This window comes from Pteronotus mesoamericanus, unplaced genomic scaffold, assembly GCF_021234165.1.
Source record: "Pteronotus mesoamericanus isolate MK-2021 breed Mesoamerican mustached bat unplaced genomic scaffold, CSHL_Meso_final contig_657, whole genome shotgun sequence".
In the NCBI taxonomy this organism is placed as follows: domain Eukaryota; kingdom Metazoa; phylum Chordata; class Mammalia; order Chiroptera; family Mormoopidae; genus Pteronotus; species Pteronotus mesoamericanus.
Window position 1 is genome coordinate 14309297 of NW_026555229.1, and position 22542 is coordinate 14331838.

A 22542-nucleotide genomic window follows, 5' to 3' on the forward strand; every position below is an offset into this window, starting at 1 on the left:
GAAAGTCCAGGCTGCGCTGTTGCCGGAGAACTTGGAAGGGGCGGGGTGGTTTGGGGCGGGAGTTTAATTACGTGTCCTGGAATTGGCGGCGATTTGCAGTAACTTTAGTATTTGAATGCATGCTTACAAAGGGGAAAAAGTGTCTTTAGAGGGGTTAGTGGAGAGTGAGGTGAATGTGCCGTTTTGAATCCAAAGGCCAGAAAGCGCTCCCTCCGTCATCCCCAACAAGCGTAGTCCGCGGGCCGGGCGGCCGCCTCTGGACAACCCGGAGATAACATGGCGGCCCCCGGAGCCCGGAGCTGCAGCCTGTCGGGCCTGCTCCCGGCTCAGACTTCGCTGGAGTACGCCCTGCTCGACGCCGTCACCCAGGAGGAAAAGGACAGCCTGGTCTACCAGTATCTGCAGAAGGTGGACGGCTGGGAGCAGGACTTGTCAGTGCCCGAGTTTCCGGAAGGTGAGGGGCTGGCTTCGGGGTGGGGACCCCCTCCGGAACCTCCCCTTCCTCGGGGACGGCGCCCTCCCCTGAAGCGGTGGGCGAGGCGGGGTGGTGCCGGGCGCTTTGCCCGGCGGGAGCCGCTGCTCTCGATCTCTGCTATTCCCAGGTGTCCCGAAGCGGCAGCAGACGGTGGTTGAGGGGGGGCGGTGGCCTGCCTGTTCGTCCCTGAGCCCCGAACCCCGAGCCCCATCGGGACCTTAGGTTGTTAACTAACGAGACGGTCCAGGGATGTTCAGTGGCCCCGGGAGGCAATGATTAGTCCAGGCCACCCTGTCCTTTCAATCTGGTGGGTCATCATCTCCATCGTCTTCATCTTTGTGCATTGTACTAGCTAGCAAGTATGAATCACTTCTGTGGTACACAGTTCTAAACACTTAAGGGGTATTATCTTACTGCTCCCTGCAATCCGTGGGTGCGCTCTTCTTATTAGTCCTCTTTTACCTTTGAGAAACTGAGGCACAGGAAGGCTAAGTTAATTTGCCGAGGGCCTCACAACTAATATCTGTGAGGGTTGGATTATAAAGGCCCAAGATTGGCCGGGCCACACTTCTCTGTTCCAAGTCATGAAACTTGTGATTTTATAAATCGGAATCAAATGGGGCTCATCTCCACGATTTGAATCCCAGCGCCTTGAGTGTTTGGAACACGAGGGGGCCGATATTCCCAGCACTGCTATTTGTGAAGCACGTCTTGCTATGATAAGTGAAACCCTGCTTTACCTTCTTTGCTTGGGACTGTCATTGTTTTGCCTGGTGGTGTTGGCATGTCTCCTGGCATGACACTGAAACCACATGTATAGTTAATTGGTTGGATGTGGCAGGGTTCGGTATCTCACGGGAGGTAGGTTTATCGGAACCTTACCTCTGACAACAGTCTTGTGTGTCTTTCCAAGCCTTTTGCCTCCCACCTTGAAAAGTGCTTATTTTTTCTGATATTATAAGAAGCCTATACTGGGTTTGAAATACTGTGGAATTCTAAAAGAATTGGGAGCATGAGTGCTTATCCCATCAGAGAAACTTTAAAAGAGATAGATATATAGGTGTATATATATACTTTTATATATATATATGCATATTTTTTAAAAACTTTGTGCGAAGTTAGTCATGCAGTACACTTATAAAAGAGCAGGCCATCAGCAGGGATTTAGGGCAGTGTTTTTATTTTCTAGTCTTGTTTGTACTTACAATGAGTGTATTTTATTATCATGAGATTTGACCTCTGTGACTGGCAAATAATGTAAGAAAATATTCAAGCTTCATATTTGATATAATCAAATTTTCTACTGGACCTACGGTAATTACTGAGAACAGAATACTAGAGATGAGGTTTTTTTTTTTTCTTGGTTTATCAGTAAACTGTAATCAAGAAGTCATAAACAGAACCCGGTCTCAAAAACAGTATGTTTTTTTCATGTCTTAAAAGAAACACATGTTTATGGGAAACTGTGGTATTATGGATGGTCAGGCAGACCTAGCATAAAATCCCAGTTTTTCCATTTGTTAGCTGCATGATTCTGAACAAGTTACTTGACTTCTCCAAGCCTACGTTCTCACTTACAAAATAGAATGAGTATTTACCTCTCATGTTTAGTATGTGGACTAAAGGTGGTAAGGATATGTAAAGTTCTTAGTTCATAGCAGAGCTCGGTAAATGTTAGTATCTCTTAAAATTATATTTATTGTAATTATTGTTTTTATGAAATTTATTAGTAAGCCTGAGAAGCACCTAGTACAATAGCTGACATGTAATAATACTTTCCCTACCCCAATCTAAGCCACTCTTAACTGTTTACAGAAAATAAATTTAAAAGATAGATTCATAAATATTTTGCAACTAGGATGTAAAATATAAATTAGTTTGTAGTTTTGTATGATCGCTTGATCTGGTATACAGTTAACACCATATTAAAACGGATAATTAAGAGTTCACTATACCTTAAAACCTCTCTAGGCTGGATGATTTGGCAAAAAATAGTAATTTGATTTGCGGTTTGGTTTTTCTTTTTTTAGAATTTTGTTATAATTGAGTAACCCAGTCACTGTTATTAGTCATGAGTTGTTATTATGCACTTGCCCTCCCTAACTCTGGCTTTCAGTTTCTATAAAATATTTCCAGATACCTGCTTTAAGGTATAATTAAATATTGTATGTCAACCATACTTTCAAAAAGGTAGAATTAATAGTTTTAGTAGCTGCATTTATTTATTTATAAGCAACCAACTCATTATCTGTGTTTTTGTAAGTTGGTTACATGAAGATGTTGTACTTTTAATAATAGTTTAACAAAATCTATCTTCATAGTACATAGTTAAAATTGTAAATAATGGTCAAGTAATGATAAATTCTGCTTTGCAAAAGTACAGATTAATGAGATTTTGTTTTTCTTTGGGGTGAAGGGAACATACTCTTCAACAGTATTAATGTTGCTGCCATGAAATCTATGATAACAGTGTATTTTGTTTAACTTTGTATTTAAAATATTTTGTATTTAAGGTTTCACTCAAATCTAGAGCATTTCTGCTCTTATGAAATTGGTTTAGGCATTTTGTATGTTATCCTTTTATTTGAAACTTTGCTCCTTTTTGATGTTTAGTCGTGTCTTGCTATTCTTAAGGTTGACTTTCATTCTCATTAGCCCATTTGTTACCTAATTGTGTACTTAGGCCCTCTTAATATTGGTATTTCCTCTTGTTTTTACCTAAATGTTTTGATCTTGTTTTCTTTCACACACAGACTATTATACTGTTTCTGAAAGAATTTGGTAGCTTTTCCTTGCTGTATTTGTAGACTGCCTCATTACAGCCTCATTCCCATCTTGTTCCCCTATCCTCTCCCCTCCTCCATCATGGTTCATATTTTAGTGGAAAGTTTTAGATAAATTGCCTTTTTTTTTTTAATTGTGATAATTTATTTTGTGTAAATTTCAGGATTAGAATGGCTGAACACAGAAGGGCCGATTTCTGTCTACAAGGATCTATGCGGAAAAGTGGTTGTCCTTGATTTCTTCACCTATTGCTGCATAAACTGTATTCACCTGTTGCCTGATCTCCATGCCTTAGAACACACCTACTCTGATAAAGGTAACTGCCTCTTAATTGGCTTCTAACAGACTTGTGGCATAGGTTTTGGAAGAGCAGCTGACTCATTTGCTCATAGGAGAATGAACATTTGGCAAAACTTCGGTGATTTTTAACCTATGAATTAAGGAGCCATGTACCTTTTCATGAAGAGTTAAGCTTAGTGATACTGGAACCAGCATTTAGTATATTTAGTATATTTTTCTCTAATGATAGGACATAAGACACTTTTTTTTTATGATCAAGTATTTTTAAAAGGTCGTTTTATATACCTAGACTTACCCGAGTTTGTTTTGTGAGAAAATTTAAATGCGTGACTCTGACTTTATACTCTTCTCGAGAACTGTGATATAAAGGTTTAAAGTTCTTTTTATCCCCTCACATACCAGTGAACAAAGGCACACTTTTTTCTTTTTTCCCCCATTCCTTAAATTCTCATCTCAGGACATGTTTATTGATTTGAGAAGGGGGGTAGGGAGGGAGGAACAACAAAAGGGAGTGAAACATCGGCGTGAGAGAGAAACATCGATTGGTTGCCTTTCTTACGCACCCTGACTAGGACCGAACCTACAACCCTGGCTTGTGCCGCTACTGGGAATTGAACCTATAGCCTCCTGGTTTGCTAGATGACACCCAGCCAGCTAAGCCACACTGACCAGGGCAGGGTTAAAGTTCTTAATAGGAAATGTGACTATTCTTTAATTCCAAATGACATGAATAACAGTGGAATGCAGAATATCATAATGGATACTTTTTCTTTGACCTGCTTTATGTCTTCCGAAGCACACTAGGAAATCCTTTTATGGTATTGAAAATTCTGAAGATGTAAGACATTATACTTAGTATTTGCTTAGAGGTTTGAAATTTTTTCATATTTTTTTCTTGTTTACCTCACCCTAAAAGAGAACATGGCAGGGGGTAAGTGAAACTGAAGCTTTTGTTTAATTAGGTTGATATTAATTGAAGCTCTACTCTTAGACGTAAAGGAGGGTCACTGATCTTGTGAGTAAAGATGAGAATAGAGTATACATGTACAAGATGAAGGATATTTTGAAACTTAAAAAATAAAAGAGGAGTGATAGATAAAATCTTCAGTGTTAATGAAACTTTAGTTGCTTTTCGATTATAATAGGTGGTAACTTGAAATAGCTGAACAATGATATTTATCAAGAACTCGGATATTCCCAGTAACTAAATCATGTTTTGAAAAATTTATCTATATCGATTTAAGAAATAATGAGTATCTCATCTCTTAGGTTTTGAATGCCTGTGTGTCTTGTTCAAGTCTGTGTAAATAAATACGTTTCTTGAACATGTATTGTGTGTAAGGTACTCTGCTAACTGCTGGGGAAATAGGTGTGAAAGCTGAATGAAAAGCATTATGGAACCTGAGGGAAGGAGTAACTCACTTTGCCTAGGAGCATTGGAAAAGATTTTTCAGAAAAAGAAACAAGTAAGATGGAGCTGGGAAAGTGAGCGGCAGTGCAGCTGAAAATGAAAATGAGACAGGAGGGACCCTCCTGGTGGAGGGAGCGACAGGTAGACTAACAGGAAGGCACAGGAGAGTAGGTTTCTTGGGGGCTCCTGGAAGTGGAAGTGGAAGGTAGGTTATGTTTGGACCATGTTGTGAAGGGCTTTGTAAACATTCTTAATAGTTGGACTTTTCCTTTCATCGAAGACACAGAGATATTAAAGATTTTCTGTTTGTTTTTTGTTTAATAGAAGGATCTCATGATAAAATTTGAGTTTTAGAGAGGCCCTGCAGGCTGCGTTGAGAGTCCCAGGGCTATCTATTTCCACACTGAAGACACCCCTTGAAGACTGTATATGGCTAGCTTTCTTGGTTAACCCCATACCTGGAACACATTTCAGTGGCTTTCTTTGTAATGTCTTTACCACTTTACCGGAAACATCATTTTTATAGCACATTGTCACCAAAAAACAAAACAAAAAGCTGTTTTTACATACACTTCCGAAAAGTAAAATTGTAAATGGTCTCAACATTACAATCTCAAAGAAACATTATTTCAATAATATGGTAGTATTTGCTGGTAGAAAATGCTGATAGCTTAAAAATGAAAGATTTTTATATTGCTCAGAGGTAAGTTCAATTCATAGTCACAAAAGCAGGCGTACCCAGAGGTGATTACAGCAAGGGTCAGTGAAGTGTCACTGACTTCGCTTGCTTTCTTGCAACAGGATGTGTCACTACTATCTGCTATGTTTCTGAACGTATTTCCAACAATTTTAACAGTTCTTGAAAGTGACATGGAGCAACTTATTTTAAATTCATGGACTATTCGGTTCACTTTATCAGTAAGCCAGAATTGCTCAGCTTTGAGAGGAAGTCCTCATTAATTCTAAACACCTTGAAAGAGGTCCAATTTAATACCCAGTGTCCTTCGTCCAATCTAATAACCAGTTTCCTTCCTCTGTAAAATAGCTTTTAAAGTCAGGTTTGTTATGGTGACTAGTATCACTTTTAGTAGCATAGGGAAAATTATAATGCCAAAGAGTCTAAAGCAAAAAGTAAAAAGGTACTGTACTTAATAGTAATCAATGGTTCTGATTTTCAAACATTGAGGTTGTAGCTATTGCCCTGGCCAGTGTGGTTTAGTGGGTTGGGCGTCGGCCTACAAAGTGAAAGGTCACCAGTTAGACTCCTGGTCAGGGCACATGTGAGAGGCAACCAATTGATGCTTCTGTCACATAGACTTTTCTCTCCCTCTCTTCCTCTCTCTAAAATAAATAACTATTTTTTTAAAATGTAACTGTCTCTGAAGTTGTTATTAAGTGTTAACAGTTCAGTGCCCATTTATATTACACTGACAAGTACCTTGGTGGGTTTTTTTTTTCTTTCCTTTTCTACTTGAGAGTTTCTAAATTTTTCTTTTATCTTTTCATGCTGGATACATTAATGGTATGTTATTACATAATACTCAATTTTAGCACAATGGCTATTATGTAAGGAAAGGCATTCTTGTTTTGTAAGAAAACAACTATTAGGAAAATTTGGTATGTTTTAAAATGTGACTGCTAGGTGTATGTTAATATATAATTAAATTAGAATTTTAAAAACCTAAATGCCATACTACTACTGAATAAAGGCTGGTATTCTTATTATGAGCATATACTGTTTTTCTGTTTTATACTTTATTAAAAATTAGAAAAATGCATTTTTAATTTTATAGTGAAACTAAACCTTTTATGCATTCAGTATATAATTTCATTTTTGTGTCAGGATTCCTAAAACCACCACCAGGTTCAATAATTCTTTAGGAGGACTCACGGGATTTAGCAGATAGTTGTGCTCATGACTATAATTTATTATAGTGAAAGGATAAAGCAGAATTGACAAAGGGAAAAGACACATGGGCCAAGTCCTTCCTACCATTGTTCTGTGTGATTAAAAGAACAAGCAAAATATTTTAAGAAAAATTCCTGTATTCTTTAAGGTTCTTAACACTGAAAAAAATGGGAGGTGTCATTATTTGGCAATTGTCCTTGTATGAAGATAAATAAAGATATTCTATTTAGACAATACGATATAGTTCATATTGTTGACATAAGAACATCCAAACCTGTAGAGAATTTTTATGAGTTTATTTGAGCCAAACTGATGACATGCATGAAACAAGATCTCAGATGTTCCAGAAAATGACAGCTTTACAGTTTCTTTCATACATTTGGAATTAAGGAGGGAAAGTAAGGAGTATTAACACGAAGGTGGGAGGAAGCAAGGTGGGGATTGCTTCTGTGATGGGGTGTCCAACCTTTTGGTGTCTCTGTACCACACTGAAAGAAGAAAAGTTGTCTTGGGCCACACCTTAAATACATCGCGACACGTAAGCACAAAAAAGTCTTCGGAACGGTTTAAGTAAATTTACGATTTTGTGTTGGGCCTCATTCACAGCCTTTCTGGGCTGCATGCAGCCTGTGGGCTGCAGATTGGACGCATCTGCGAGAAGATCATGTGCTCTTTTGAGGGAAGTTATATCTCCCTTCCCATCAATTCTTTCTATTATTTTTTAGTTCGCATTTTTTTTTTTTACACGAAAGGTGACTTACTGTAGACATATTTGTACACTTTGCTTTTTTCATGTAACTGCTTGAAAAAAGCAAAGCGTATAAAAATCCTGGCAGTGACTTCATGTAGAGAACTTCCTGATTATTTTTAATATCTGCATAACACTTCATTGTGAGTATGTGTGTATGTGTGTGTAATGTAATTTATTCATCCCTCTCCTATCCTATGTATGTATTGGCTCTTAGGTTGTTTCCAATATTCAGTACTTGCAAACAATGGATAATCTTGTGGATATATTTTTGTATTGCTGGTGGTATATCTTAAGGGTAGTTCCTGGAAGTGGGATTGCTGGGTCAAAGTTAAATGTGTTTAAAGTTGTGTTTGGTATTACCAAATTCCACAAGGAGAGTGGACCCAGTTTGCCTTCCTACTAGCAGTGTGTGCATACTTTTTAATTTTTACTGATCGAAAGTGAGAGATGAATGGTACCTTGGTGTAGTTTTCAACTGCATTTTAGAGAGGGTCCAATATCTTTTCATATATTTATAGCTATTTATTTTAAATGGGGTTTTGTCAACCATTATATTCTCCAATTGGTTATTATATAGGTATTTAAATGCTATTGATTTTCATGTATTAATTGTATACCCTGCTGCTTCCTGAATGTTTTATTATTTGGTTTAGTTTTATAATTGATTCTCTGGGGTTTCCCTATCATACTATATTATCTGCAAAGAAATTTTCCAGTTCTTATGCCTGTAATTGATTTCTCATTTTTCTCCACTAAGCAAGAGGCTGGTTTTAGGACTTAGTTATATTTATTTAATCAATTAACAAAGTATTAAAGGATAACATTTAAGAAAATTACATTTCAATAAACCTGATGCTAAGAACAAGAATTTATCTGTGGTGATTCCAGGTTTGGAGGGAAACAGTGGCCAACGTGGTTTTGATTCTTTTTGCTTTCTGCTCCTCTCCAAACATAACAAGGAGAGTAAATGAAACTACACTTAAACCTACATTCAGCAGTATTAGGAGACAGAATATTATGGCCTTCACATTACCTGTAAGTTGGGGAATAAACTGAATTTCACTACCGGTCCCACTGCTGCAAGCCTGCAGGTACTAAGAACAGAGACGGGGAGGCTTAAACAATCCGTGCAAAAAAGTGGTTTAGAGTTCTTGGTGACTCACAGAGTAACCCCCTTACCTGCAGAGAGAGAAACCCCAATACTGAATGCAAAACTGAACACAGGTTTGTATACCAGATTGTAGCACCAGCTCTTGAAAAAGTGTGGAATTAGGAACAGGAGTCTCAGAGAAGCATTGCTTCTGGGAGAGAATCAGATGTATAGATGTGTAGTTTCTCTTGGAAATAGTCTACTGAAGAGAGGGGAGAGTAAGCGGGAGAAGTTAAGGATCCTACAGAAACTAAGGAAGAATACACATCAACCTCTCCTTACAACAGTGCTATCCAAAAATGAAGCTGCACAGAAAAAGGGAACTGTCAGAAGAGGGCACTCTCAAACTGAGAGCTCTGTCCATAACTTGAATAGGAATATTAAAAATATCACATCCATATAAAACCATAAAAAGCTAAAAATATGACTCAAAGTTGAAATGCTGATGAAAATTCTCACTTAAAAAACAATCACAACGTTGGCAAAAACTGTAACACAATTTTTCAATTGAATTATGTATCCTCAAACAGCTTTTAGGAATAATGAAAAAGCAACTTGAATCAGAAACTCAAAAACTAAGAACAGAAATGAACCAAAAAGGGGAAAAAAAGGAAGAAATGTGTTATTTGAACTCAGAAAGGAAATAGAAGGAAAAGGTCAGAATTATATTAGAAATGACTAAATTACAGGATGCCTAAGGAACAACAAATTCATATAAAAATGGAATCAGGAACATTGAAATAAAGCAGTGGGGGAGAAACTTAGGGAATCACGGTGAGCTAAAGAAAGGGGTAAAAAGTGCTAGAAAATGATTGAATTGGAAGACAGCAGAAGAGGTCCAACATAAGACTACTTGGAGGCTGTGAAGAATAAAATCAAAACAACTAACTGGAGCTAATATCTAAAATTAGAATCCAAGAAAATGTCCTGGAAATAAAGGAAGCCTTCAATCTGATATTGAAAGGTCCTACCACATATCAGGGAAAGTTGACCTAGAACATCCAAAGAGATATCCTAGTAAAAATATACTTTAACGTTGTTTTTAAAAAATCATCGGAACCTCCAGGAAAAAAGATGGTTTTTAAAGGCATGTAAATTACACTGGACAGATTTTTCATAAATGTATAAAGACAGGCAACAGTAGAGCAATATTTTCAAGAATCTTAGGTAGTGAAAGTACAAACCAAGGATAATATATTCAAACAGCTGTCTTTTAAGAATCAAATAGGGTTATAGAAAAATTTTGAATATCCAAGAACTCAGAAAATATTGTGTACATGTGAATCTACTTTCTGGTGAATCTGCTTGAGGGAGAGCTTTGAACCAGGTGTGATAAGGAAACTACCAAATGGATGACAATTTCATATGTGTATTTGTAGAGCTAAGACCAAAACGAGGATGGAGAGTTTTGGTCTGTCAGTTAGGATTTGATCAGAGAAGCAGAAATACTAGAAGTAATGAGAAATAATGAAGGATTTATTTTAGGCACTTGATCTTTATGTAATTGTGGGAGCTGGTTATCTAGTCTACATGCGACTGTTCCTTCTATGTCGTAGTGCCTCCCCTGGAAGTCAGCAGCCAGGTAATTGAAAAGGAAAGATGAATATGAAGTAGGAGAGGGAGAGCAAGGGCCTGCTGCGACCTGCAAGCATGAACTGGAACCCATATAAGTTTCTAACTTAAGTATGAGGTGACCGGCAGGGTAAGTTGACACACTTCTTTATGGAGGTAAACACTCACCTGGCCTAGGATTTAGAGACAGAGACGCTGAGGGAGATTCGGCAGGAGCTGGTGCAGGTGTGGATCCCAGCTGCTCCCTCACAACCAGCGAGGTGAGCCAGCAGAAAATCTGCAAGGTTTGTGAGCTGCAGGAGAGCCTGGTGCATTTTTTACCTTCCCTTTAGCCTTTTCCCTTTCCCCTTCTCCCTTCCTTCCTTTCATTTTCTTTCCTGTTCTTTTTTGCTAAGTAACATAATTTACCTGAAAAGAGAAAAGCAAATGGGTAATACAGTACACATATTTGTGGCTTATTATTGTGCCAGGTGTTATGTGGTAAGGATGTGACATAATTAGCAACTTTAAACTCAAATATTAAATGAGGAAGGTACTGATATCCCCCATTTTTTACAGATTTATTTTTTTACTGAGGTAGCACTCATGTATAAGTTTTGAGTGTGCAACATTATGCATTGCCATCTGTATGTACTATATCATGCTCACCGGCGAAAGTCTAGTTACCACCCATCACCATACAGTGGAGCCCCTTTTCCCGTTTTTACCCCAGTCCCCTTCCCCTCTGTGGTCTGCCTCTGTAAGTTTGTTTTTAGTTGATTTTGTTTATTTGTTTTGTTTCTGTTTCTGTATTCCACACGAGTGAAATCATGCAGTATTTCTCTTTTTCTATCTGACTTAGTTCACTTAGTATAATACTCTCAAGGTTTATTCTTGTCACAAGTGACAGGATTTCACCTTTTTCTTAGCAAGTACTAGTCCATTGTGTGTGTGTATGTGTGTGTATATCACATCTCATCTTTTTATCCATTTATCTTTCAGTGGACACCTAGGTTGTTTTGATTTCTTGTCTGTTGTAAATAATGCTGCTATAAACATGAGGGTGCATATATCTTTATGAATTAGTGTTTTTGTATTCTTCTGAGAAATATCCAGAAATGAAATAGCTGGATCATATGGTAGGTCTGTTCTTAAAATTTTGAAGATTCTCCATACTGTTTTCCATAGTGGCTGCACTAATTCACATTCCCAACAACAGTGTACAAGGGTTCCCTTTTCTCTGCATCCTCTCTAACACTCATTATCTCTTATTTTTTGATTATAGCCATTCTGACAAGTGTGAGGTGATAGCTTATTGTGATTTTGATTTGCATTTCCCTGATAATTAGTGATGTTGAATATCTTTTCATGTGCCTATTGGCCATCTGTAGGTGTTTGGGAAGATGTCTGTTCAGGTCTTCTGCCCATTTTTCAATCAGGTTATTTGATTTTTGTTGTTGTTGAGATTGATGAGTTCTTTATATATATTTTGGATATTAACCCCTTATAGGGTGAATGATTTGAAAATCTCTTTTCCCATTTGGTAGGTTGCCTTTTCATTGTGTTGATAGTTTCCTTTGCTGTGCTGAAGCTTTTTAGTTTGATGTAGTCTTGTTTGTTTATTTTTGCCTTTATTGCCTTTGCTTTTGGTGTTAAATCTCCCACCACTACCAAAATCATCATTGCCAAGACTGATGTCACTTAACCTATTGCCTGTGTTTTCTTCTAGGAGTTTTATGGTTTTGGGTTTTATGTTCGAGTCTTTGAGTTATTTTTTGTGTGTAGTGTAAGGTAGTGGTCCAGTTGCATTCTTTTGCATGTGGCTGTCCAGTTTAAACCCAACACCATTTATTGAAGAGACTATCCTTTCCTCATTGTAAATTCTTGTTTTCTTTTCATAAATTAATTGACCATATATGTGTGGGTTTATTTCTGGACTCTGTTCTATTCCATTGCTCTACATGTCTGTTTTTCTGCTAAAACCATACTGCTTTGATTACTCTAGCTTTGTAGTATGGTTTGAAATCAGTAAATGTGGTGCCTCTGGCTTTGTTCTTTTTCCTCAAGGGTGTTTTGGCTATTTAGGATCTTTTGTAGTTCCATACAGATTTTAGGATATTTTTGTTCTATATCTGTAAAAAATGTCATTAGGCTATTGATAGGGATTGCCTAGAATCTATTGTTTTGGGTAAGATGACCATTTTAACAATGCTGTTTCTTCTAATTTGTGAGGACAGATTATCTTTCTGTTTCTTCAGTCTCTTTCATCAGTGTCTTAGAGTTTTCAGTGTTTACCTCCATTACATCCTTGGTTAAATGTATTCTTATTTATTTTATTGCAATTATAAATGGGATTTTTTTCTTTAATTTCTTGTCTGATTTTTTTTTTTTTTGTTATTAGTATATAGAAATGCAGCGATTTTTGTAAATAGATTTTGTATTGGGTTGGCCAAAAAGTTCGTCTGTTTTTTTCTGTAAGATGGCTCTAGTAGTTCTTTGTTGTCTTTATCTTCATTTGAAAAAATTTTGTTAGATTACATTGTGACAGCTGTCATATCAGCATGTATTTAAAAAATCAAAATTGGTGAATTTTTGTGTAGCCATTTTAATATTGAAAATGGAAGAAAATGCATAACATTTTTGGTATTTTATGCTTTATAATTTCAAGAAAGGTAAAAACGCAATTGATACACAAAAGAAGATTTGTACAGTGTATGGAGAAGGTGCTGTGAGTGCTCCAACATGTCACAAGTGGTTTGTGAAGCTTTGTGCTGGAGATTTCTTGCTGGACGATGCTCCACGGTCAGGTAGACCAGTTGAAGTTAATAGCAATAAAATCCAGACATTGAGAACAATCAACGTTCTAACATGTGGGAGATAGCTAATGTAATCAAAATATCCAAGTCAATAAAGTTATTAGTGAAATGAAAATAGTGTCTTCTATTTTATGGGAAAACCAAATTTTTTGGTCAACCCAATACCCTGAAACTTAAATGCAGTAGTTTATTATTTCCAACAGTTTTTGGTGGAGTCTTTAGTGTTTCTATGTATAAAGTTGCATCATCTGCAAGTAGTGACAGCTTTACTTCTTTCCAATCTGAATGCCTTTTATTTCTTTGTTGATTGCTCTAGCTAGGACTTCAATACTGTGTTAAATAATAGTGGTGAGAGTGGCCATTCTTGTCTTGTTCCTGATCTTAAAGGAAAAGCTTTCAGTTTTTCACTGTTTTCTATGCTGTTAGCTGTAGGTTTATCAAATATGACCTTTACTGTGTTGAGATAATTTTCTTTGCTAGCCATTTTATTGAGAGTTTTTTAAATTAATGGATGTTGCATCTTAAATGCCTTTTCTGCATCTATTGAGTTGATCCTATGATTTTTATCCTTTAATTTGTTAACGTGGTGCATCACATTGAACTGCAGATGTTGAACCATCTTTGCAGCTCTTATATAAATCCCACCTGATCATGGTGTGTGATCCTTTCAATGTATTGTTGTATTCAGTTTGCTAGTATTAATATTTCATTAAGGATTTTTACATCTATGTTCATCTGAGATATGGGCCTATAATTTTCTTCTTTGTGTGTTCTCCTTGTCTGGTTTTGTTATGGTAATGTTGGCCTTGTAAAATAAATTGAGAAGTGTTCCTTCCTCTTTGATTTTTTTGGAGGAGTTTGAAAAGGATAGGTATGAAATCTTTGAATATTTGTTAGAATTCACTAGGAAATATATCTGGTCCTGGACTTTTGTTTTTACAGAGTTTTTGATTGCTGTTTCAATCTTACTAGTGATAGTTCTAATCAGATTTTTTGTTTCTTCATGATTTAGTCAAATTCAGTATGATTCTAACAATTTATCCATTTCCTCTTAAATTTTCTAATTTGTTAGCAGATAGCTGTTTTCATTAGCCTCTTAGAATTCTTGCATTTCTGTGGTATCCATTGTAACTTCTCTTTTTTCATTTCTAATTTTAATTGTTTGAGCCTTCTTTCTTTTTTTCTTAGTCTAGCTAAAGGTTAATTGATTTTATCTTTTTGAAGAATCAGCTCTTTTGTTGATCTTTTGTATTGTCTTCTTAGTTTATATTTCAATTATTTCAGCTGATTTTTATTCTTTCCTTTCCTTTCCTGATTTTAGGGTTCATTTGTTGTTTTTCTCATTTATTTATGTGTGAAGTTAGATTGTTTAGGTTTGTCTTGTTTCTTGAGGTAGGCTTGGATTGCTATAAACTCTGCTCCTTAGTACTGCATTCTGTAGATTTTGATAAGCCATATTTTCATTTCATTTGTCTTTATTATTTTTCCTTTGATTTTTTTTCCATTGGCTGAATAATTGTTCTATAGCATATTTGATCTTCACATATTTATGATTTCTTCAGTTTCTTCTTATAGTTGACTTTTATTTTCATACTGTTGTGGTCAGAAAAGATGCTTGATATGATTTCATTCTTAAATTTATTAACAATTATTTTGTGTCCCAATCTGTGGTCTACCTTTGAGAACATTCTGTGTGCCCTTGAGAAGAAGGTGTTCTGTTGCTTTTGGATGTAAGTTTTATATATATGTATCTAAAATCTATCTGGTCTAATATGTTATTTAAGGCCACCATTCTCTTGTTGATTTTTTTGTCTGTATGATCTATCCATTCATGTAAATGTATATCTTTAACCAAATTTTCTGGAGTTTTGGCATTATTAAAATATATTTTTTCTGTTCCAATCTCTATCGCCACTCCTTCTGGATCCCAATTACACATATATTGGAAATTTTGGAACTGTTCTCTGTTCCACAGGTACCAGAGATTCTGTTCTTCTTCTTTTTTTCCCTTTAATCTTCTTTCTTTGTATTGTTTAGATTGGATAATTTCTGTTGAGCCATCTTTATTTTTCTAAGGGTAATTACAGAATCATTTTTATTGTTTTCTTTATCAGTCCACAATTCTTCCTCAGTTACAAAGAATAATAGACTATGTTTTGCAAGAGGTGGGACAGGGCAGTATTATGAAGACAGAAAATGAATATATAATAGTTACACTGCCATAAGGGAAAATATAGACAGCACAGTTTACATCTTGTTAATACAACCATAATAACATTAATCTAACAGCCTCAGATATGGAGGTCTTTTTTCTTTTCTTTTCTTTTTTTTTTTTTTATTTTTTTTGGCCAAGCACGGTAGATAAAGGGATTTGCAAATACTGCTTTTAGATCCCTGCGACCACGCTTGGAGGTGAGACCACTGAGGCTGTTGTGCTATCTTTAGGTTCATTGACTCTTTTCTCTAACATCTCCTTTTTGCCTTTGAGTTCATCCAGTGAATTTATTTCACATATGGTTTTTTTCAGTTCTAAAATTTTTATGTAGTTCTTCCTTTACAGTTCCTCTTTCTTTGTTTAGTTTATATTTTATCTTTTCATTCATTTCAAGGGTGTGTTTGTTTACCTCATGGACTATAGTTATAGCTCCTTTGAAGACTGTGTACTATTCGAAACATCTTCATTTGGGTGTCAGTATCTTTTAGTTGTATTTTTTTTTCTTTGACGGTAGGTTACATTACCTTGTCCTTCGAGTGCCAAGTAATTTTGCCTTGTTTCCTGGACCTTGAAATATTATGATATGCAGGCTCTGGGTTTTGTTATAAACCTCTGGGGAATATATTGATAGGTTTGTTTTAGTAGATATTCAAACCTGTTAGTTCAGACTGTAAATTTTTTTTTTTGTTTTTTGTTTTTTTGTGTCATCTTTCACCATCTCTGTGCCCTTCCATCAACTTAGTAATTCAATTCTTGTTCTCCAAGCATTTGCTATGCATTGTGGGTTTGTCTCACACATGTAGTTTAGGAAGTAAGCTGAGACTTGTAAGTAATGATACTCAGAAATAGAGAATCACCTGTGCTAGCTCTCTTTCCCTCAGGGTTTCTCCCACCCTTTCCCTGGTTCTTTGAGCCAGAAAGGTAGTGGGGTTTCTGTTTGAGTTTTAGCCACATGTGTTACATTAAAACCTTAGTGTGAAGCCATGAAGAAGGAAGCAACACAAAATAAAACTAGAGACACTCTCATGTGGTTTGCTTTTCCAAATGTCATCAGTCTACATGCTTTTGTTTCCTTTTTTTAGTCCGTAGGTAGGGTATGTGTATGTGTGTGATTTGGGTTGGAGTTAATAGTTACAAATGGAAGGATGAGCTGTCAGGCAATTACACATCCCAGTTTGTGTGGGTTTTATTTCTTCTTCGTTCTGACTTGTATAGCTTTGATAGGTGTGTTGGGAAATTGTAATTTACATAGCCATTATCTCCTCTACTACCTTGGTAGTCAATATTGGGTTTTTTTCCTCCTAATTCAGCTTAATGTTTCTTTTTTCCTCCTGTACTATCTTGTTGGCATACAGTATTGATTGAATAAAAGAAATATGTCATTAGTTTTGAGCAGTTCTGCTATCTACACTAAGTTTTGTACTAAAAATTACGTAATAGGAATTTTAAATAAATCAAAGACCTTATAGAAATACCTTGCTTGTAATACTGTTAACCTATAACGTAGTTGGGACAGAAAAATTTAGGATAATATGACAGTAAATACCAACAAAAAGCAGACATAGTCACTGTGAATTTCAAAGAGGCTTACAGCAGTTGGGGGAGCAGTTAAGAAAATTTCAACATCTTCATATAAAATTTTTTTAAAGCTTTGTCTGGAATAAGGACACAAAGGGTTTTAATCCTGAAATAGTCACATGACTTTGATCCTATGTTTTTATGTACTTACTAACATTGTCATGAGATTTAAATTTTGGTTTATTATACATATGTTGGAGACACTAATTTAGTTCTGCCTTTTTTCTTGTTTTTATTTCTGGACTGTTTATATTTATTAATGTAATGTTGCTATGTATGGATGATGCTATTCAGACTTTAATACTTAATATTTCACTTTTGATTTCTTCATTTAGATGGTCTTCTGATTGTTGGTGTTCACTCAGCTAAGTTTCCAAATGAGAAAGTCCTGGATAACATTAGGAGTGCTGTTCTTCGATATGACATCACCCACCCTGTGGTTAATGATGCAGATGCCAGCCTTTGGCAAGAGCTGGAGGTTTCCTGCTGGCCCACTCTGGTCATACTTGGACCCCGTGGAAACATGTTGTTTTCTTTGATTGGAGAGGGACACAAAGATAAATTATTTTTGTATACTTCAATAGCTTTAAAGTATTACAAAGACAGAGGACAGATCAGAGATAATAAAATTGGAATAAAACTCTATAAAGATACTTTGCCACCTTCACAACTGCTGTTTCCTGGCAAAGTAACAGTAGACCATGTTTCTAAGAGATTGGTAATAGCAGACACTGGACATCATAGAATTTTGGTCGTCTGGAAGAATGGACAAATTCAGTACAGCATTGGAGGTAAAGTTTGTTTCTAATTATGACATATCATGCATTTTTAATGAAAAAGTTCAAGGAAATGTATTAAAATTGAAATTTATAAATAATTATAGAAAGGCAGTATGGATTGACTTTTAACTTCATCAAATTATGTTGTTAATTAATGTGTGGTATCTGAATTAATCTCTTCATGCTCCCTCAGAAAGCAAAGATACCTATAAAGCCCTATTCATAGCAAAAGAATGAAATATTTAGATCAGTACTTTTGAAAGTATATTTGTATACCTTACCTTGTTTTTAAAAATACTACCATAATTATTGTATCTTATGAAAGTGTTGCAGTAAGTCCTCATTTAACACCATCAATAGGCTATGCAATTTCAGGTGAAATAACATAAAACAAAAGTTATACATAGGCTAACTGATACAAAGAAGAGTTAAATTAAGCTCCTGTAGAATGTCATCAACGTTACAGTAAAACAGTGCTGAATGTTATTTGAGGATCTACTCTATGCTCTATATAAATTTTGAATTTTGGGCATTTTAAATGGAAGTATTATATTTAACTTCCCATAAAAATATAGCCATATTTTTAGTTTTTTAAGACTGGAACAGTATCCTATTTTATAAAATCAGACTTAGATTATAAAATAAATAGCCTAGGGTTTGTATATAATTTTACTTCTCTTTCCTTCCCTAAGAGTTTAAGCATGCTCCTGGATCATTTCCCTTTGAGTGTAGCAAAACACAAGAGTCATTCAAGTATAGATCATTTTACTCCATTATCTGCCTGGCTGTAGATTTTAAAAAGGCTCTTACCTAATCTGCATAATTAATAAAATTTTAATAATTTAAAATTTATTATTATTAACAACATATTAATCAAAGAGAAAAGTGATTCATCTCTGCAATTCTGCTTTAGTAAGACATGCAGCAGTAGGACATAAAGTAGGATGCCTACATTCCTAATGCAAATAAACTAATCATACTCCTAACCCCTAGTGCTATTCTTCATATGCCAAGTTATTCTTCCTTTAGCTCTTGATTTTTTTGTTTCTTGTTCATTGTTTTTTGTTAGGGTACCTGTGTTTTATGTTGGGTTTTTGTTGATGTTGTTTAGCATCTTAGTGTTTTGGTTTATGACATGCAGTTAGTAGAATTGTTATTCAATAAGTATCTGTTGTAGCAGGTTGAATTTAAATGGTTTTAAGAGTTTTTAATAGATCCTATAATTTTTGAAATAGTGTATGTGAATTTTTTTTTAAACACAGAATTTCTGGTTTTTTGTGGGTCAGACACTATATTTTCCCCTCACCCAATGACATGATTTTGATTTTAGAGAGAGAGTAAGGGAGGGAGAAAGAGAGGGAGAAAAACATCCATTAGTTACCTCTCACATATGCCCCAACCAATGACCTAACCCACAACGTAGGGTGTGCCCTAATTGGGAATTGAACCTGTGACCTTTCTGTTAACAGGACGGTATTCCAACCAACTGAACCACACCAGCCAGGGCAAATATTTTTTGTTGAATAGAGAACTAGCAGTAAGCTAGCTTTCCCAAACATATGTCTAGGAATATCCTTAACTTGTAATAAATTAATAATTATTCTAGAATTTTTAAAAAAGAATTCTGTCATCAGATATACTTAGGAAACACTGGTTAAATGTGATTTAACAGATTTTTGTTGGTGGTGGTTTTACTGTACTTCTTGTGTCTTTTACTCTAATGTACTTCATACATAACAGCACACAGTACTTTGGAATTTCAAGCGACCACAATTCTCTCCCTTTTTTCCCCATTAGTGAACTGTCACCACCACCAATAATATTGTTATTATTAATAAGGATAATAGTAAAACTATTGATAATAATATTGGTAATATTAGTACAAATATATCTAGAATTATTCTGAGTACTTTACCTGTGTTAATTTATTTAGTCTTCCCAGTGCTATGCGTTTTATTAGTTCCATTTTACAGAAGACAAACTGAGACACAAAGAACTTGACCAGATCATCAGCCTAGAAGATGTAGACCTGGGATTTAAACCAAGTCTGTTGGGCTCTTGAGTTTATGTTCCTTTCCAATGCATTATATTTCCTCTCTTACTAACATCTTGCAGACAGTGGAGTTCTGCAAGCATAGTTTAGAAATGCTGACCTAGAGGCTTTGAATGGCTTGTCCTCTGGTCAAAGAAATAACAATTATATTTTATTCTGCTGTGTACTCTCCATTCTTGAAAGTCCACATGTACTACAAAGGCTGAAAAATAGACCATTAGACCAAGATCGCTCTGTCTCTCACAGTGTTTATGAGATGATATAGAACTTTGTGACAAAGTGAAGTAGTAAATGAAGTATTCTTAACCTAGTATTCATGCACTGTTAAGAAATGCTTGTATGGACTTGAGGGTCTAGGAACCCCTGGAAATTATTTGTGACATATTATGAATATGTGTATTTTTTTATAAGGAGAGGGTTCCTAATTTTCATTGTACAGTTGACCCTTCAGCAGTGTGGGGTTTAGGGATGCCAACCATCCACACAGGAGAATATTCATATATAACTTTTGACTTCCTCAAAACTTAACTACCAATAGCGTAAACTAATAGCCTGCTGTTGACCAGAAGCCTTACTGATAATGTAAACAATCAATTAACACATATATTGTATATTATGTGTTATATACTATATCCTTACAATAAAGTAAGGTAGCAAAAAATATTAAGAAAATCATAAGGAAAATACATTTACAGTATTTATTGAAAAAAATTTACGTAGGGAACTCCTTTCTACTTATTAGATGGAAATGCTGCCTGGTTCATGAATCATTAGATAAAGTCAATTAGCTCTTTAAATTTAAAATAAATGAAAAAATCCCTGTGTAAGTGGACCCACGCAGTTCAATCCCACGTTGTTCAAGGGTCGGTGGTATTATCAAATGAACATGTCTTCCCAAATTGTTAAGTATTATTCATCTGGATGCTAAAAGATGAAAATTATATTTAATTCTTTCTGGTCTAGGACTAGGTAATTAAGATGCTTTCTAAAGTGTTTTCTTTTGATATATGTTACATTAGTTAAGTGCACTAGTACCATTATCCAGTAAGCCCTGTCATTAGCAACACTTGTTACTCTGGAGAAAGACAGGTGTCCTAGGAGACACTTCAGTATTCATGTAGAAACATCATGTTATTTATATTGAAATCTCAGCTTTAAATACAGATTTTATTTTGGGGGGTTTATTAAGTGGAAAAATTTTGTCTTATGGCTATCTGTCTTTTAGGACCCAATCCTGGAAGAAGAGATGGAATATTTTCAGAGTCAACTTTTAATTCACCACAGGGTGTAGCCATAATGAACAATATCATATATGTGGCTGATACTGAAAACCACCTTATAAGAAAGGTAATTTTCCATTTTAAATAAAGTGTTAATGATTCCAATAAGAAAAACTGATACTTGTTGCTACATTAATATTTAAAGTGAGAAGGTGATGCTTAAATACTTCAAATCATCCTTATTCAGCTGTTTTCAGAGCAATTGGTTTTAGTTGTATTCTTAAGTATCTTGTTTCTCTGTGTGTCAGCCTGTAGTTTTCTCAGAAAATAAACTCCTTAATCAAGTCCCTTTTTTTGGTCCCTTTTTTTCAAAATCATGTACCTGCTTACCCCAAAACTCCTCATTTTGTGGTATTTTCTGAACCAGTATTATAAAATGATGCTGTCGTTTTTCAGTTAAATTTTCTGAAACCTAGGGAAAAAATATCATACCACTCTCTGTCTTTCTGCAGTCTTGCTTTGCTTGCAAATACTTATCAATTAAAATTTGTTTTATCTCATGATAAAAGTAATATGTGAACTTGTTTTAAAAAGGTGAATTAATACAAAAGGTAAAAAAGTCCCTGATCATTTATTCTAGCTCCCCGCAGGTAACCATTATTAAAATGTGTGTCTTTTCAGAAATTTTGGACTCATGTACAAATAAATTTATAGTAAAAAGTCTGACTCTAGACAACCCTTTTTTAAACAAATGGTAGAATCCTATGTACTTACATAATCTTCTGCAGTCTTTTTTTAACTTATTTTTTCCATACTAGTTACATGAACGATAGGACTGCATCATATATCCGTTATAGAAGTACGTAGTTATTTCAACATTCCTTATTGATGAATAGTTTGACTGTAATCCAGTGGTCTTTTTAAGTTGCAGTCCTTTTTGAAGAGGTAAAGAGGTAAATTTATCTAACCCATTCTGCCTAAATATATTGTTTCAGATACTTCCTTGCTTTTCTTGCTGTTTCTCTATTGACATTTTTGCCCATTTTATCTAACAATATTATCACATATTATATACGTAATATTCACTGTTCTGTAAATCTCCACGAGGGCACAACATTTGATTTCCTTACCTCCGAACTGCTAAGCATCCAGAAACTGGGCCTAGTTCACAGCGGGTGTTCAGTAGATAATTGCTGAATGAATTTATGAGCAAAGAACATCTTAATGAAGCATTTTCTAAAGTGTATATTTCTCTTAATATGAAAGGTGTTACATAAAAAAAGGTTTTTTTAGATTTATTAATTAAAGCAGATTTTGTTTTTTGAAAGTCTTAGAGACAGTCTCTTGGAGACTTTAATATGCTACTGTATTGTGAATACATTGGTTTCGGGATATGTGTGCAGTCATATTTCTAAACTTACTTGATGAACAATCACTTTTTAGGCAGAACTATTTATGGGACTAATGATTTCATGGTATATACTTGGGCAAAAAAGTGGTTTTCTACTGTTACTAAGTCCTTAAATGTCAATATTTATAATTATCTTTTT

General features: G+C 35.3%; 1 protein-coding gene across 2 annotated transcripts in view; it reads left to right on the forward strand.

Moving 5' to 3' along the window:
• The first annotated feature begins 58 nt into the window (after positions 1 to 58).
• NHLRC2 (NHL repeat containing 2) overlaps positions 59 to 22542 on the forward strand; it is a 57942-nt gene continuing 35458 nt past the window's right edge. For both annotated transcript variants that reach the window (XM_054581553.1, XM_054581552.1), the window contains exons 1-4: positions 59 to 454; positions 3423 to 3575; positions 17276 to 17731; positions 20998 to 21119. In XM_054581553.1, the coding sequence (XP_054437528.1) occupies positions 277 to 454; positions 3423 to 3575; positions 17276 to 17731; positions 20998 to 21119 (909 nt within the window). In that variant the 5' untranslated portion in view covers positions 59 to 276. The remainder of the gene's footprint in view (positions 455 to 3422; positions 3576 to 17275; positions 17732 to 20997; positions 21120 to 22542) is intronic.